This window comes from Rhipicephalus sanguineus, chromosome 6 (assembly GCF_013339695.2).
Source record: "Rhipicephalus sanguineus isolate Rsan-2018 chromosome 6, BIME_Rsan_1.4, whole genome shotgun sequence".
In the NCBI taxonomy this organism is placed as follows: domain Eukaryota; kingdom Metazoa; phylum Arthropoda; class Arachnida; order Ixodida; family Ixodidae; genus Rhipicephalus; species Rhipicephalus sanguineus.
This window is the reverse complement of record NC_051181.1, coordinates 84,790,911-84,807,427: the sequence shown is the minus strand read 5'-3', so window position 1 is coordinate 84,807,427 and position 16,517 is coordinate 84,790,911. Positions and strand designations below refer to the sequence as shown.

The 16,517-nt window shown below is 45.7% G+C and overlaps 2 protein-coding genes and 1 non-coding gene across 15 annotated transcripts in view; 1 reads left to right on the top strand and 2 right to left on the bottom strand.

Moving 5' to 3' along the window:
* LOC119395969 (dnaJ homolog subfamily C member 13) overlaps positions 1-2,193 on the bottom strand; it is a 221,893-nt gene extending 219,700 nt beyond the window's left edge. For 6 of the 13 annotated variants that reach the window (XM_049416837.1, XM_049416832.1, XM_049416829.1 and 3 more), the window contains exon 1: positions 1,671-2,192. In XM_049416837.1, the coding sequence (XP_049272794.1) occupies positions 1,671-1,744 (74 nt within the window). In that variant the 5' untranslated portion in view covers positions 1,745-2,192. Of the gene's footprint in view, positions 1-1,670 lie in introns of all 13 variants that reach the window. The other 7 variants (XM_049416836.1, XM_049416838.1, XM_049416840.1 and 4 more) reach the window with 3 other exon arrangements.
* Positions 2,194-3,147: 954 nt separating this feature from the next.
* On the bottom strand, positions 3,148-3,250 carry LOC119398082 (U6 spliceosomal RNA). Its single transcript, XR_005184758.1, has one exon. It is a non-coding gene; the product is annotated as a U6 spliceosomal RNA (small nuclear RNA).
* Positions 3,251-13,866: 10,616 nt separating this feature from the next.
* LOC119395967 (innexin inx2) lies at positions 13,867-16,517 on the top strand. The gene has a single exon (XM_037662993.2). The coding sequence runs from the start codon at positions 13,927-13,929 to the stop codon at positions 15,049-15,051; it is 1,125 nt and encodes a 374-aa protein (XP_037518921.1). The 5' UTR covers positions 13,867-13,926; the 3' UTR covers positions 15,052-16,517.

The window sequence follows — 16,517 nt, the reverse complement described above, 5'->3', positions numbered from 1 at the left end:
AATACCACTCACCCAGGGTTCAAACTTCTAATTCCCATCAACGCCTCTGCTTTTACAAGGCTTAACAAAGAGCACAACAGTATATCAGCAGAGACGGGCATTCAATGACACTCCAGCGCTCCTGCAACCTGTCCACATGCTCTCAATGCACGCAACGCAGCTGCGCTTCACGAAAACAATGTTACAAAATGCATCTGCCGCTTAGACAAGGTTAGCCGACTGGTTGCATGCTCAGAGTGGTAAAAACAACACTGATAAGTGTGGACAGCGCACAGCCTTCCATGATGAATATGGGGTGGCAAACAATCAACTGCTAGAAATGCGGCACTTGGAGTTGACAGCTTTTTCAAGGGCACAAACGGTGATAAAAAAAGGAAATAATTGGTCACAGCTGCAGTTTCATAAAGCTTAATGGCAACATGTGTACATCCCAAGTGTATACTCTTCAGTGATTAAACACGCAGTAGCAATATGTAGCGATGTTCATAGTTACAGTTTACACACGCAATACTTGTATTCACGAAGTATGCACATGCAATACTTTCAAAACTGTGTATTTTGAAAGTATTGCATGTGTATACATGATTCATGAAGCAGTATTCATGAAGCAGAGAAACCATTTGAGACTACTTAGACTGACTGTCTCATTCATTGAATATTTTCGTTTACAATATTGAATATCGGAGGAGTAACCAAGTTGACATGCCATGTGTGGATGTCGAATAAAAAATACGAGCCAACACCATGGGACACTGCAGTTCTGAAACCACCCATCACATGTAGCATGTTCCAGATTAATGGGATCAATGGTAACAATATCGCGATTTTGGCTACTTGGTAATGCTCCATTTTAACATACAAGAGCGCACAAAAAAAAAAACAGGATGGCATGAAACAACAGCACAGGATAGGGCTTGTCTAGTGTGTTCTTTGTTTCAGTTTCATTTTTTTTTTTCCAAACTATAACGAAATAAATGGGACATTTGCAAGAAGTGTGGACAGTGCTCATCTTGGCATTTTGAAATGCCTTCATTCACGAACAATTTCGTTTGAAATGCATCTATTTTGTCAAATGAATTAAAACTACATGTTGGTAAATGCTGCGCGCTATGGCTTTCACCTAAACTGCTTTCCACGGTGGGTTCATTCAAAGGTGTCTCGCAAAATACAAAATCTAGGTCAAGAACTTTTACATGGATGGAAGAAACCGGCGTACAAAGAGGAACGAAGACGTGCAAGGCCTAAAACGACGTGCGCTGTCTTCAATGTGTTTCGTTATTCTGCTCCCAATGCACAACTGTACGCGTACCCTTAGACACCGCTCCTACACGCGCGATTGTGTCGTGCGCAGTGACTGACACACGTATCCAGCAAGTGTCTACACGGCATGCTGCAGCGCGAAAACGACGAGCAGCCAGCCAGACAGTCAGCTGACCGACTGTGCCTGTTGCTCAACCACAATCAAAACGCCCTGTGCGGACGCCGGGTTCAATTTGCAGCGTAGAGTAGGGGGGGCCAACGCTGCTTATGCCGCCAATCCAGAACCACCGTTTGCCGTTGCAGCAACATGCCGGTACCCGGCTGCAACTTCGCGCTCGTGAAGATAAACCGTGCTACGAGAGTGGCCGTTGAGTGGCATGCAAGCGATAGTAGCGCGCGTTAGTACTCACTTTCCCTTCCATGACAACTTCGTGACCAGGTAGCAGGCCACGTCCTGGTTTTGAATCATAGCATCGGCCGTCATGGTCAAGAAGGCCGCTCGGGTCTAGCGACAACAAGCACGTGCCAGCATCAACGCCCCCGAGCACTTTCGGAGGCCGAGTCCCGGAGGCGCATGTGTGCGCAGGGGCAGAACACCGCCCCCCTGGTCAGCAACGGGCTGGACAACACACGTCGCGCCGGCGTCTGATCTTCCGACGATCACGGGACACCACCGCTCTTTCGGGCGCTTCACGCTGTCATTCCGCGATGTTCCAGCGAGCTTCAACTCTACAGAGGGACACAACGAACGCACACGCTAGGAGCCAAGCCCAGAACACATAATCGCGGTCAGCGTGTGTACACGAGTTTAGTGAGATAGCCGAATATCTGTTTTTCGCACTCCGCTAAACACGCCGCAAACACACACCCGCACAAGCTATGTAGATGTTGTAGACCCCTTGGAACCCACTTCGACAGAGTTGCTAAACCATTCAGTTCAGTGTGTCGCCAAATCAACAGGAAATATTGTGGTCTCCCTAGTACAATAAAACACCGCGAGTAGCGCTAAGAACAATTGTAGCTTTGCAGTTCGTACATCTTGCTGCAACCTCTGTAACCGTACGGGCATTGATTGTTTTTCAGTGCAATAACCGCGACAAGAACGAGTTTGTTGAAAGTAAGAGCCGGCGAGCTGGCCAACTACGTTCAGTTTTTGCAGGAGTTTCAGTTAAACCAGTTGGTTAAACTTTCTACGTTTCAGTGCCAAGTTTGCGTTTCTTCGTTCATGAGTAGATATTACGCAAAGCAAGGTATCATGCTTATTTTTTATAATTTCCTTTATTTCTGGAACACACAAAAGCGGAAAGTAATGAAGCATGTGAATGTAATGTGCTGATTTACCATAAAAATAGTATTTTGTAAAGATCCTTTGGGCGCTGCGGTCGGGAACGATGCAAATTCTAGGGAATAAGAGCAGACGCTACGCCGTGCTGCGTGCGCGCCGCGCAGTTACGGTTCATTTGCATTGTTCGCGCTGCTTCTTCAGCTGAATTTCTTTTTTTTTTTGCGCAGCTTCTGAGTTTTGAAAGTACACAAGCAGCAATTGCTCTTATGTAATGGCGCCATTCAACACAAGAAAAATTACGATCATAGCAAAGAACACAAACGAGGGATAAGAAGACGCGTTTCAGAAGCGGCGGGACATCCAGCGTTCGGTTAACTCGTTTTGCAGACCTTTTGATTTTCGCGATACGCGTATGTGTGAATACACAGTAATTAAGTGTGACAAAATATATGTGACCACTATCTGGGCGTTCATTCCCTCATTGCTCAATATGGAATATAAATTAGTGCAGCGATAAACTAGAAGGTTGTTTCAAAAGTTAACAATACCGACACGACTACAAGTAGTCGATGTGTTAGAGTACATGTTAGAGTGAAAAAAAAAAAAATGTGGAACGCTTCACGATTTTGCGTGTCATCCTTGCGCAGGGGCCATGCTAATCTTCTCTGTATCGTTCCAATTTTAGTATATGTACTTTGGAAGTACAACCCAACAACTGCGCTTCATATATTTATAGCTAGTGCATCGGAGCCTCCAAGCGTTGCGAGTGAACCATCAAGTTTACAATGAGAATTAGCCAAGCGCATAGCGTTGTTTATCGTATATGCTCAAGCAAACCAGTTTAAACGGGATTCTGCATGGACCTCTTAGCTACCTACTACATTTTATCCGCGAAACGTACAGAATACGGCAATTTCTTATTTTGAGAATTAAGATTTGCTTGCGTTGTGGCGGCCTCTCGCGGATTTGGCAGCAACGTCAATACCCTGCACACGGCTTCCGTGATCCAAGACGCCCCTTCGAAGGCGCGTGCAATCACCGAGGCGTGCCCGCGCAATTTGAAATTTCTATACGGCCTACACGATTCCTAATGCTTATGTAACTATCACGTGGTTAAGACAGTGGCAAACAACTAACCAAACATGACCAGCACAACGATACAAGCACTTTGTCAACGCGATGTAATTAAAATAAAGTCAGCGGTGCTACAACTGAATTCTACGTGTTGAGCTTTGACAAGCGCGGTTAGCATTCACGTAAAAACAATATATGCATCAGGCATAACCGGCACCGAACAGCTATCGTCTAGCTAGCTCAACAGTACAATCCAATATTGAATGTATTGCATGCGCAAAAAGTGCGCAAGAAATATGCTGCAGGAACGGTTGAGCTGCCGTATTTGGCGTGGTTATAGTAGCTTATATGCTAGGTCATCTTATAAATAGTTAATATAGTAACTATAACTTACAGTTTACATATCATAATGACTTGCACCCTGCTACAGTTCCGTAACTTTTCTTCCATCACCGCGGTTGCTCAAGTACTGCTATATTTTGGCTGAATGTAGTTACCAAAAAAATAAAGAGGCGAAACTATTTGGCAAAATGCCGCCAACGTTTACTTACTAAGTCACTTTGACAGAATTCATATTAGTTACTGAAACTGTAGATTTAATTTATGATCCAGATACAATATATACAGGCGACTATATGCGCAAGCCAAATGGGGCATTTCAAAGCCGTTTCTTACAATATATATATATATATATATATATATATATATATTTTCTGATGAAGGCCGGACCCGCGGCCGAAACGTCAATAAATCGCTTCGTACGCGTGTCTGTTTCACTGCGTATATATATATATTATATATATATATATATATATATATATATATATATATATATATATATATATATATATATATATATATATATATATATGGACAGGCAGATCGATAGATATGCCATACACAAATCTGGAGTCTGCTAAGGCAACATAAAAATGAGCGCTAAAATAAGAAAATCAGTTTCATGATGCGGGCGAACTCAATTCATTATTGTGAGTAATCAAAGTTTCAGCAATGCATTCAAGCTACACTTTTATTATTTTTTCGTTTAATTAAGATAGTTCGGCGACTTCACGTTTGCCTCCAGACGTTGCATGATCACAAGGTCAGGGATTCGATTTCCAGCATCGTTCGGACGCTGAATTCATTCCACGGTGAAAGATTGCAAAGAAAATGAAGATCACGTACTCGTCATTTAGGCAATCTACAGCAGTAGCATTCGATATAATGACTATTCATTTTCGATTTTTTTTTCGTATTCAAGACACCCTGTGCGCGCATTCATAACCTGGATAGGCCACTGGTAGAATATTTGGTGATAAATGACCTTTTTTATAAAACAAAAGAGTTCTTTTCGAAATAGTAGCCAATGATTGCTGTGATTGAAGCGTTTTCAATCCAATACTGGTGCAGCGCTGATCCTAACCCTGGGTTCATCCATGCAAATAAAATAATCGATCACAAGGATTGCTTTTTTTTTTTTTGAGAGAGAGAGAGAAAGAAAGCAGGTCAAAGTCGGGCGTGCATAGCATCTTTATACTTGTTCTCCATGGCTTGTTTGCTTTGTTTTTTTTTTCTCTCGCAAACGAACTATTTTAATGAAAATTTGAACTTCAAAACCTCCCTCCCAGTCATTCCCTTCATGCCATGACAATATTCTCGAAGGCCACGATTCACTTGCCGTCTGGCCGCACAGCGGTGACACTTCCCCGCTGAACATTTGGTGTCCGATAAATTTTCGCCACAGTACACACTAGATATGCAGAGAAGTTCGCGCACAAACAAAAAACGCGCATGCAGGCGTATAATATCTCCCTAGCGCTAGAGTAGCAAGGAGGAGGGGAGGGGTTGGGGGATTCAACCCCCCCCCCCCGTAAATTTCTCAATTTTGCATGTGCATATACACACACACATGCAAACGCACGTACATAAAGTATGGTCGAGTCACCCCCCGAAAAAACTGTCTGCATTGCAAACACATTCGCATACGTACGCTGCGGACGTCGTCAAACGCTACAATATTGTCAAATTCGCATTGATACTGGATGTCTTGAATGGCGCACCGGCATAGATTTTCATGCTACAAAACTTATACAGTATTAAACTATATGAGCCCCGAACAGTTAATTTCCCCCAGCCTCGACAATTAGTCGCGAGTAGCATCGTGACATGGTACCTTCGGATACCGTATCATGACATCATGACAAATTGGTGCCAATGTTCTTAGGGATGACTTCTTTCTCAAGTCGATGTATAGAGAGAGAGGGCATTTTGGTCGCCCTATGCAACTAATCGTTGCTTTACAACTGTTTCTTTAGCTTGCACGTGATATTTAGCTTCAAGTGGTTTTTAGCTGTTACATGTGTGAAATAGACAACATTTTCCACTTGTATAATTTTTCCTTTTGAGATGTCTCACCAGAAAATCCGGCCGTTCATACTCGTATGGTTTCTGGGAAAGCAAGCTATAGTTCTTCGCCACATTATCAAATGATCGAGTATGCATTACACCACCTTTTAGGCTTTTCATTTTTTTCTTCTTCACAGGTGCGGCTAAGATCAAAGAATCGAGGCAAAGGGGCAGGTATAGAAGGGTTGTAGTTAGGGCTTGCTGGTGTTGCATTATTAACGAGGGTGATAGAACCCCTGGTTAATATAGAACTTCAGGAGAGCAGCTGCCCCCTCCATGCACTGTCTTCAGTAAAGTCAAAGGAAGGTGTGCTGGCCGCTGGTGGACTCGAAGGGGCTCACAAAACATAGCGGATGCTAGATCGACATGCAGTACGCCACGGTGTATCATAATGATATCACAATAGATAATAATGAGATATAAGTAACTTGTAGTATATGCGGATATAGCAATGGTCTGTCAGAAGCAACTGCAAATAATTTATTATAGATAATCTCTAGAACCTATGGGTGAAAGGTGTCAGTAAGGAAGGATATGCATTGTAGATTATAGCACTGCACAGGAAGAATTTTTTGGCCCGGGCCCAGGTATACATGGCCTAGCCAGTACCATGCCCGTCCCAACCCTTGCGTTCACTACTGAGCTTAGCCAGGACGCACACGCCACGAATGCGGGCACACCGGAAACAATTTTATTATTATTATTATTATTATTATTATTATTATTATTATTATTATTATTATTGTTGTTGTTGTTGTTGTTGTTGTTGTTGTCGTTGTTGTTGTTGTTATTATTATTATTATTATTATTATTATTATTATTATTATTATTATTATTATTATTATTATTATTATTATTATTATTATTATTATTATGGTGTCTTGCCCTTTGCAGCAGGCGCTCAGGTGGAAAATCCAGTGCCGACATGCGTTGAAATGTTGTTTTACTACCGTGGACGTCATAGCACACTGCAGTGCTTCTAAGCTTTAGGAAGCGTGTTTGATTCCCGGCAAAGGCGGCCGCATTTAGATGGGGGCGAGGTGGAAGAGCACCTGTGTAATTAGATTTAGGCGCACGACAAAGGAGTCCAGGAGGTCGAAATTAATACGGTCCCCTCTATGGCGAGCCTCGTAAACATATATAATAGTTTTAGCACGGAATACTCTGTGTAAATGTTAGTTTGAATACATGAAAATTACAATAGGACACGAGTCCGATATTGTGACAAGACATGACAGAAAACATTTTGAAACTATAAGTGTGCAATTAAGACGAAAAATCTGATCGAAGCAAACCGATCACATTCTGTTCAATGCTTTTGTCTGCAAATCAAGTTGGAAAAATTAATGATTACATAAATTTTCAAAAAGACTCTTTAATAATTTGAATCAGGAAGATAAAAACGCGTGGTGAGTAGCAAGGAAAAGCAGATTTGACCGATCATGTTGTAACTGGCACATGGCGACACGAAAATGCAATCACGACGCGCAATATAAACATATCCAATCAAGGTTTCACACGCAATGCTTCAGGCTATCCCAGATAAAACGTTCGCCCCCTCTTTTTATGAAATCAAGACAGAAAGCACGCTTAAAGTAACAAGCAGCGACACAAAGACTGCACTCAAGAACGATATCACAAGAATACGACTTTGCAAAGGCAAAAATCTGTCCGTTCTTGTGCAAAAACAGGTGGCTGTCTGGGTCATCCGACTTAAGCAGGCCTTCCTATTTTGGAGTCCAGATACCCTAAAATTGCGTTCGCTATGTCTTCGCGCTTGTATGATGTCATGCTGAGAAGAGGTACATGGTTCTACGTGCTGAAACAATATAATTATAAGGCACGCCGCAGTGGAGGGCTCCGGAAATTTCGACCACCTGGGGTTCTATAACGAGCGCTGACATCGCACAGCACACGGCCCTCTAACATTTCGCCTACCGTCGAAATGCGACCGCCGCGGCCGCGACCGAACCGCGTTTCTCGGTGGAAAAGAAAGAACTTCATTTGCTTTTATTTTTTGTTGTTGTTTTTTCTATTTTCTGCACTGAGAGCCAGATTTTGGCGTTTGTCAATTCAGCATGGCACAAAATGCCTTGGATCATGCAACGCATAACGCTCATGTGCGCTCCAAGCCTTGATTTCGGCTCTTTAATGAGTGAGTCCGGGTCCGACCCGCGGACGCATGGCTTCAATCTCCAGTCCGGCCAGGGCCCGTGGCTTCAGGCCCAAGCCCGCCGAAAAACCCTCCGGATGTCCCGATCCCGGCCCGCGGGCCGGGTCCGTGCTTTTGGGCTAGCCCGGCCCCGTGCTACATGTGCGCGGTGGCTTAGGTATGAGCATATTTTCGATGTAAGTGATTAGGATGTTACAGTAGAAAACAGTAGCTTTTGGTATTTATAATTGTGATAGGTACATAGTTCATTGGTTATCAAGAATAAGTGGCAATTAGAGACTGTATAAAACTTGTGTGAATGTTGTCAAATGAAAGGTACAATAGATTGCACATCTTGCGGATATAGGTAGTAATTATTTCTAGTCGTACATATAGTTAGTAAGCGGGCAATTATAGGCAGTGACAAGAAGTCAGCGCTAAGTCAGTAAGCTTGTTCAGCAACTTTTTGACGTTTACATGGAGAACGTGTACATCGATATGCGAGGGATGGCAGTTTCATCTTGTGATATATTCATTCTATTTGCAAAGCATTGTCACAGCGCATGCGCACAGAATGGTCATTATTGCGAAATCACGCGATCGCAAATCAATAGGATTTTATGGAAACACTTACACGGCTTTGAAGAAGATTGCGCGAATTATTTATTGCGCGAGTTGGTTTCGCATAGCAGAACACTTCAAACAAGGACAGAGGGAGGTGATGACTAAAGACCGGATTTTAGGTAAATGCCTATTTTGTTCCTTGCACTCCTATCGCGCCATTTTGATATACGAGCATGAATTAGAGGTTAAGAAGGGCTTTTATAGTGTTCTTATAGTGCAATGCTTATTTTTGGCGTTCGTGCCTAAATGCTTACAAATGCCTATAAATGTCTATTTTCAAAATTGGCGCTTATATGAACGCTATTCGTGTTATCGCGTAACATTCATTGTTGGGAACTATGGGGTTCAACCTAGTCCTCTAGTTCAACGAACTCCCGGAAAGCAACTGCTAGCAGCAGTGGGACACACCGGCGAGCATTCGCCGCCGCGCTGACATGGCGCGAGCGGTTGGCAAATGCGAAACCGCGGAGAGCCGTCAGCGGAGAGTGAAGAGCAAGAAAAGAAAGAAAAATGTGAATGTGCACGCAGCTTTTGTTTTGCTTGTAATTTACTTTTTAAGATGTTCACTGTAGTTGTGTAGTCAGAGTTTTGGGGGGAGAGGGAGGGGGTTCAGCCATACTTTATGTATGTTCGTGCATGCGCTTGTATGTGTGCGTGTATATACACACACGTATACTATAGAACTGAAAAGTTTCGGAGGGGGTGGGTTTAAGACCCCCGAACCCCTCCACCCCGCCCCCGCCTGGCTACGCCAGTCGTTCGCTGCCAGGGGAGAAATTGGCTCTACGCGATTCGATCCGGCCAATAGGAGGAATCCCTAATTTCTGGTCTTTTAGCGATCTGGCTGCCTGCTCCTGCTCTTCCCTTTTTAATCAAGCCGAAAAGACACCCAGGAGTGTGTTTATTCGACAGTGTACACTTGACTCACCCTGCAGAACACGGGAGAGATGGTGTTCTGCGAACCATGCGGGACAAAGCTCAATTGCACGGCTATGTTCAACTGTTGCCGGCCTTCGTGCCATCTTAAGCAATAAAATTTTTGTTTTCCTGTCGCAGATAGAGGTCGTGCACGTCTTCATTTGAAAATATTGGTATTTATGTGATAGTTTATTGTGGATATATTTACAATATTGGAGGCCTAAAACGTTGTTTTGACTGCCTAGTTCTGGCGCCTAAAATGATCTCTTTAATGCCTAAAAATCCGGCCTCTAGTGATGACAACAAAAGCGCTTACTTGTGTCGGGACGGGAACTAACGGGACGGCAGTCTTCCTGTACGTTGTCATGTGTGTGGTTTAAAGAACGGTAACCCCCCCCCCCCCCCTCAATCACTCCCCAACACCCTCCCAGGAGGATTCGGACCCCCCCCCCCCCCCCCCCCAGAAATTATTCCAGACCACCCGCCCCTCTCCCAGCTTATAGACAAGCACTCATCCAAACACTCCCGCCTTCCTTCTGGTAGCACCCCCTCACCCATCCCATGACCACCCCCCCCCTCCAAATCGGAATTCTTGATAAACCCTTGCTCTCCCTTACCCCAACGACACTGCGCAGTGCTCCTTAGGGCTGCAGAAATAAGCGTCTTTCCTGCCCTCAAACCACCAAGCTCACCCTTATGCATGCCACAAAACCCTTATGCATGCCACAAAACCACAAAACCTTTATGCATGCGATTCAGTCGATGTATTGATCGACGTCATCACGTGATTTTTTTGCATCGCTCATGTTAACGCCGGCGGTCAATTTTCGCGTTCGATGAGGCATCTAAGGCTTTCGCCTTAATATCTCATGCCATGGGTCATGGAAACCTGGTAACGAGAATACTTTCTTTTTTTTTGGGGGGGGGGGGGGAGGGGAGGAGTAGAGGGGAGGTGGTCGCTTGGATATATGAGCCATTTCCTCTTTTCTAATAGTCGGCGCCTGTTGAGCCGGAGCCCTCCTTTCCAAATTATACTTCCAAGCCGTTATTTGATGCAAACAAATCTCCCGCCGACATTAATGTTTCGCTGAGAAGCTACACGATGGCGACACCCACGCGCTTCTGGTTTACACCCGCGCAACTTTTTTTGTCTACACTTCTCCACATAGCACTCTAGATATGCAGAGAAGACAACGCACGTGCAGATGCATCCACGTGTAGTTTCGTTCTTACATCATACATAATTTTCATACATCCCATCCACAGATCATTCTCATTCCTCATGCAAAGGTTCTCCCGCGTGTCCTCGACGAACGTGATCGTAGGCCCAGCATATCGTCTTAGTTGGGCTTTAATTTTGACTATATTGACAATTGACACTATGAAAATTGTGTTTCAGTAAACCTGACGGGGCTCGGCTGTAAAATCCATGCATAAAGCTTCTGAGCGATAGTTTCATATCGCCGCAATCGACTTGAATGTAACTGATTACTGCTTGCTACTGCCAGTTTGAATATATGGTTGTTTTTACAACTTCAAGTGGCGTTTAGTTGCTCTCTATATTTGGGAATGAGACAACATTTTTGGCCTTCGGATTAATTGCCACCAATACAGGTCACGGCTAGCTTATGACTTAAAATAAAAGGGAACTCGGCGTTATATCTAAAACTAGTACTGACATTTCGTTTTCCTTTATTTTTTGCGTTAGATTAATGCCCTGGGCTCCCATGAAACGTCAGGCTCTGGAAGGCGGTAAAGATACACAATATCAGGACGGTGTGACATTCGAGAGATGTATCTCACCTGGTCGTACCTGGCTACAGGGCCTGGATTCAAGGGGGGCTTATGGGAAGAGGGTGGGGAGGTGGCGACCCGTCACAAGAATATTAGAGGGGCTTCCCTCTCCTCTCGCCTGCTGATCAGCAACACATTATGCAAACACCACGAATTGCATCATGTATTGCCCCACGAGCAAATCAGGTCTACTCAGGAGGGAGCAACAAGAAAATACTTACAGGACAGCAAAGCTTCGCCTTCTAGAGCGGAACGTGATAACTTTACTGGGCGTATACGACTCACAAACATACCTGCAACATCTTCGCTATCACCAGAGCCATTTCTGTGGGAGAGGAGAAAGAGGGGGAAGCGTAGGAGAGGAGAGGGCGATACATATCACGTACTGTCGCAGCGCATTGTCTTTAGGGAGCCTTCATGTGTGCACGCCCCCTCCGTTTTTAAGACTGGTTATGGGAGAGGGGAAGTGGAGAGGGGAAGGGGAGAGGGTGAGTAGAGAGGGAAAGGGTAGAGAGGTAGCGGACATGGGCAATGGTGAGGGGGAGTGGAGAGGAGGTGTGTGGAGAGGGTATGCGCAGTAAGGGTGGTCACGCCGCACACCACCACCACCACCGGACAGATACTGCCGTTTACTGCCGGCTGCCGGGAGATACGCCGGACAACGGAGACGTGACAAGGTTAGACTAAGAGGAGCTACGCCCCTAAAAAACACAATAAAAAGTTCCGTACGGACCATTCCAGCTCGTGGTACTCGTAGGGCAGTTGACGTTGAACCAGCGAAGAGCGCGGTCATCGGTGTCGCGAGTCTCACGTGGGCGGCGAGCGCGGAGTGTCCCGCGCAACGAATCGAGTCGGCTGCAACACCGGGCACCCTCGTCGTCTACCGAAGCGGCGAGACCGTCGGCGGCACCACGTCACCTCCCCTACGAGTACCACGAGCTTGGAATGGTCGTACGGAACTTTTTATTGTGTTTTTTTTTTGTCACCGTTTTTCTTTTATTTAACCAGCTGTAAAATATCATTGTATCAGGGTGCGCTGCATCGCATAAAAGCTCCGAAGCGGGAGCGCGTTACCTTTCTCATAATTTGTCCTTGAATTTCTGTTAGCCACAATCATGTCTATAATCACCTTATTAACATCCCGCGTTGCCTCTAATGTGTACCTGTTGTTGTTCATTTAGTACGTAGCTTGCTCTGTAGTTGTTCTTTTTATCGCGCATATTTTTTGTCTCCTCTTAGTTCCCATTGTACCGCTTACCGTTGCCCTTGTCATAATTAAATGTTTATCTTTTCCGTATCAAATGTCCGTGTCTGCTCAATGAGTCCGTCGGTCATCCTGCACACCACTACACGTGCAACCCCGCACGGGTCGACCGACCATTACAAATTCGATATGCACCACTCCGAGGCCTTTCAGGCGTCGCAGGCCTAAGCGTAAAGTGGAAGCCTGCGAGTCTGCCGCGACGCCGTTGTTAGATCGGCGGGGGCCTCACCGAAGTGTGTGGCAACTATAGATGGATGTAATGTAGTGTACTGTAATATGAACACGCCATAAGATTGCGCCAGAGATGTAAGCTCAAATTTTCTGTAACGTCGGCCATTTTCGTGGGCCGGTTTAGTGCACTGGTCCTCTTTGTCTTGCGAATGTATTAGATTAGGGATCGAATGATTCACAATCCGCAACGGGTAGTAACGCCTATGTGCAACGTGGTGTCCAACGTGGTGTGCAATGCGCAGTGGCGTAGCCAGGGGGTGGTACACCGGGCATATGCCCCCCCTCCCCAATGTAAATTTCTGCCTACGCCACTAGCAATGCGTTCAACAATTCTCGATGGGCGTAAATATCTATAAAGAGCCAAGATGTAGCTTCTCAAATGAATTGAGTGGAGGTCTAAATGTGACAACAGATGAGTTAGCTTTAGTTCTCCGAGTCATAGGGGAAGCAAATATCGAGCTTGTTGACACAACGAACAGTTTAACAGCATTGGTGATGAAAAAAAGCTATTTTTATAACAGCAAGTGTAGTCAGACGAGTGAACGCCACTGACCTGCCTCGCCCCGTTCTCCCGTTTTTCTTACTTTTCTTTTTTTTTGCTCATTCGTCTACACATCGCAGGGCCCCAGGCTGATGATTTGAATGCTGCCCTGCATGCATACACATGATCGTATAAAACAAGTCTGCTTTCCGGCATTGTCATCTAAACTTGGGCTTTTCTCAGCGTTGCTTAGTCCGCGGCCTCTTCGCCAGGTGACGCCATATCACCTGAGCTTCCGAAGCTCCGGCGACAATCGTCTATGACGGCGGGGCCGTGAGATAAGGGCCGATAAGCAAGGGCTCCACCGCTCCACCGACCGTTTCGCCCACAGCTCCGTTGAGGATCGCGGCAGCCGTGGGCTGAACGACGCCGCCACCATGGACAAGCTGTTCTTCACCGACTCGTTCAAAAAAATCCTGCGAGTGGGGAAAGTGCAGACGGACAACAATGTCTTCCGGCTCCACTACCGCTTCACAGGCCTCTTCTTGCTCGCCTGCAGCGTGCTCGTCAGCGCCACACAGTTCTTCGGCAACCCAATCTACTGCGTGGCCCACGACGCCATACCGGAGCCGGTGATGAATACGTACTGCTGGGTGGAAGGGACCATCACGCTGCCCCGGTCGCTGAACGGCACCGTGGGCAAGCAGGTCGCCTCGCCCGGCGTCGACCAGCGCCGCATCAGGGACGGCGACGAGGTGATCGAGCACGCGTACTACCAGTGGGTCTGCTTCGTCCTGTGTCTGCAGGCCATCATGTTCTACTTCCCGCGATGGCTGTGGCGGAGCTGGGAGCACGGACGCATCCAGGCGCTCCTCCTGGAGCTGAATAAGCCGCTGCTCGAGGACGAGAAGAAGAACAAGCAGGTGCACGACGTGGTGGAATACTTCTACATTCACCGGAGCCAGAACCAGGCGTACGCGCTGAGGTTCTTCATCTGCGAGCTCATCAACTTTGTCAACGTGATCGGGCAGATGTACTTCATCGACAAGTTCCTCGGCGGAATGTTCTCGACGTACGGAGCCGACGTCATCCGCTTCATGAACGAAGACCCGGAGGTGAGGGTGGACCCCATGACTCGTGTCTTCCCCAAGATGACCAAGTGCCGCTTCCACCGGTTCGGTACCTCGGGAGACGTGCAGAAGCACGACTCCATCTGTCTCCTCCCGCTGAACATCATCAACGAGAAGATTTACGTGTTCCTCTGGTTCTGGCTCATCATTCTCGCGGTGGTCACGGGAGTGACGCTGCTCTACCGCGTAGTGGTGTGCGCGTTTCCCCGCTACCGGTACCTGCTCATGAAGACCCTCAGTCGCATGGTGCCTCCCAAGCACATGGATCAGTTGGTGATGAAGGCTGCGTACGGCGACTGGTTTGTGCTCTACCTGCTCAAGGACAACATGCAGGCGTACCACTTTCGGGACATCGTGATCAAGCTCTCTGAGAAGCTGGCATCCGAGAAGGATCCGGATTACGTGGACGGCCCACTCAACTCCACGGCGTAAACCAAATCGAACCCTTCCGACTTATCTGACAACGTGACGGAATAAGCGGTTCGATGTTGTGACGTATACGTGCAAACCATCCAAACAGCGACAATTCCGCTTATATCAATGTCATGCAAACCTGTAATGACTGTGTGATGTAGCTCATTTTAACGAGGGTACAGTAATACTTTGTTCTCGATTTGATTAGATCGCAGTTTATCCTATAGGACCCTCTCAGCATTTTTACAGAATTATTGATAAGGCCCCGAATAACTGTTTCTTAAACTGCTGAATACTGATACAAGTTTATGTACTCTGCTAGCAGGTGTCGAAAATCCTCGAGAAACTGAAAAGATGTTGTTCTTGATGTGACATTCTGTAAGAGGGCTGTCAGTAGCCGTCGACGAAGCTTCGGAGCACACGAATCTTCAATTTTCACTTAATGTATGAAGTCCAAAAGCTTGTTGAACTCTTCATCGTTAGGACGTCCAACGATTGATAAGATGACTTCGTAAAATCAAGAAGAAATTCTAGTTTTGAGGACATTATGTACTAACAATATGGAGTACTAAGCGTCAAGCGATAACATTTTAAAATCATGCAAACTGATTGCTGAAAAAAAAAAGTATTCTCTGCTTTGCTATAGATTTTCTTGACTTGCGACACTCACTAAGCTTTGTATTTATAACTCGCCTATAATCCTTCGCCACCTTATTGATTTTGTTTTGTTTATATGGAATGTGTGTTTCCTTATTTAAATATCATAGGCGGCTTTCACGACGTCCATATATCCACAATGCAATGATTTTAGTCGCAAGAGCTTTTCAAATAATGATGACGCCTTGGTCCTTCTGGAATGCACAACATGGAGTGTTGCATTGGTTTGTGTTCATGTTCAGGTTTGATCAGTGATCTCGTTTACTATACTTCCGTCTTACCAGCACATGTTATGTATGTCACCAACATCTTATGCTTCTGCACCTGCGCGGAATACGGAATACCTGTGTGGAAAACGGGCTATGAACTGCTCTGTGCTTGTGTTCGCAACAAGTGACCTGCACTCTTTAGTCAATTACACGTTTACGTGCTCCGAATTCCATTGGATCCCATACATGCATAATATAACCCGTTTGATCTCTGCCGAACTGCCGAACTGCTGTTTATGAACACAACATGCTGTTGAATGCTCCCATCAATGCTTCCATCACTGTTGAAGGATCCCATGGTGATGGGCGACTATACTACTTGGCTTGTAGTTTGCAGAGCGCTTGTCCTGGCCTGTACAAATGGGCAACTGAGTGCAACGATTCTAGCCTCGTTTTACGGTGGCGATGCTCTTGAGGACTGGTACATAACACTAATAAAATGTTTGTCTTTCGGAGCGCCGAGATTGTAAATGACAAGAAGAAAAAGGAACAACGCGTCGAATAACTTTAAAGGTGTCTATGACGGTTCTTCTGATAAATAAAGCCGTACTAATTCTC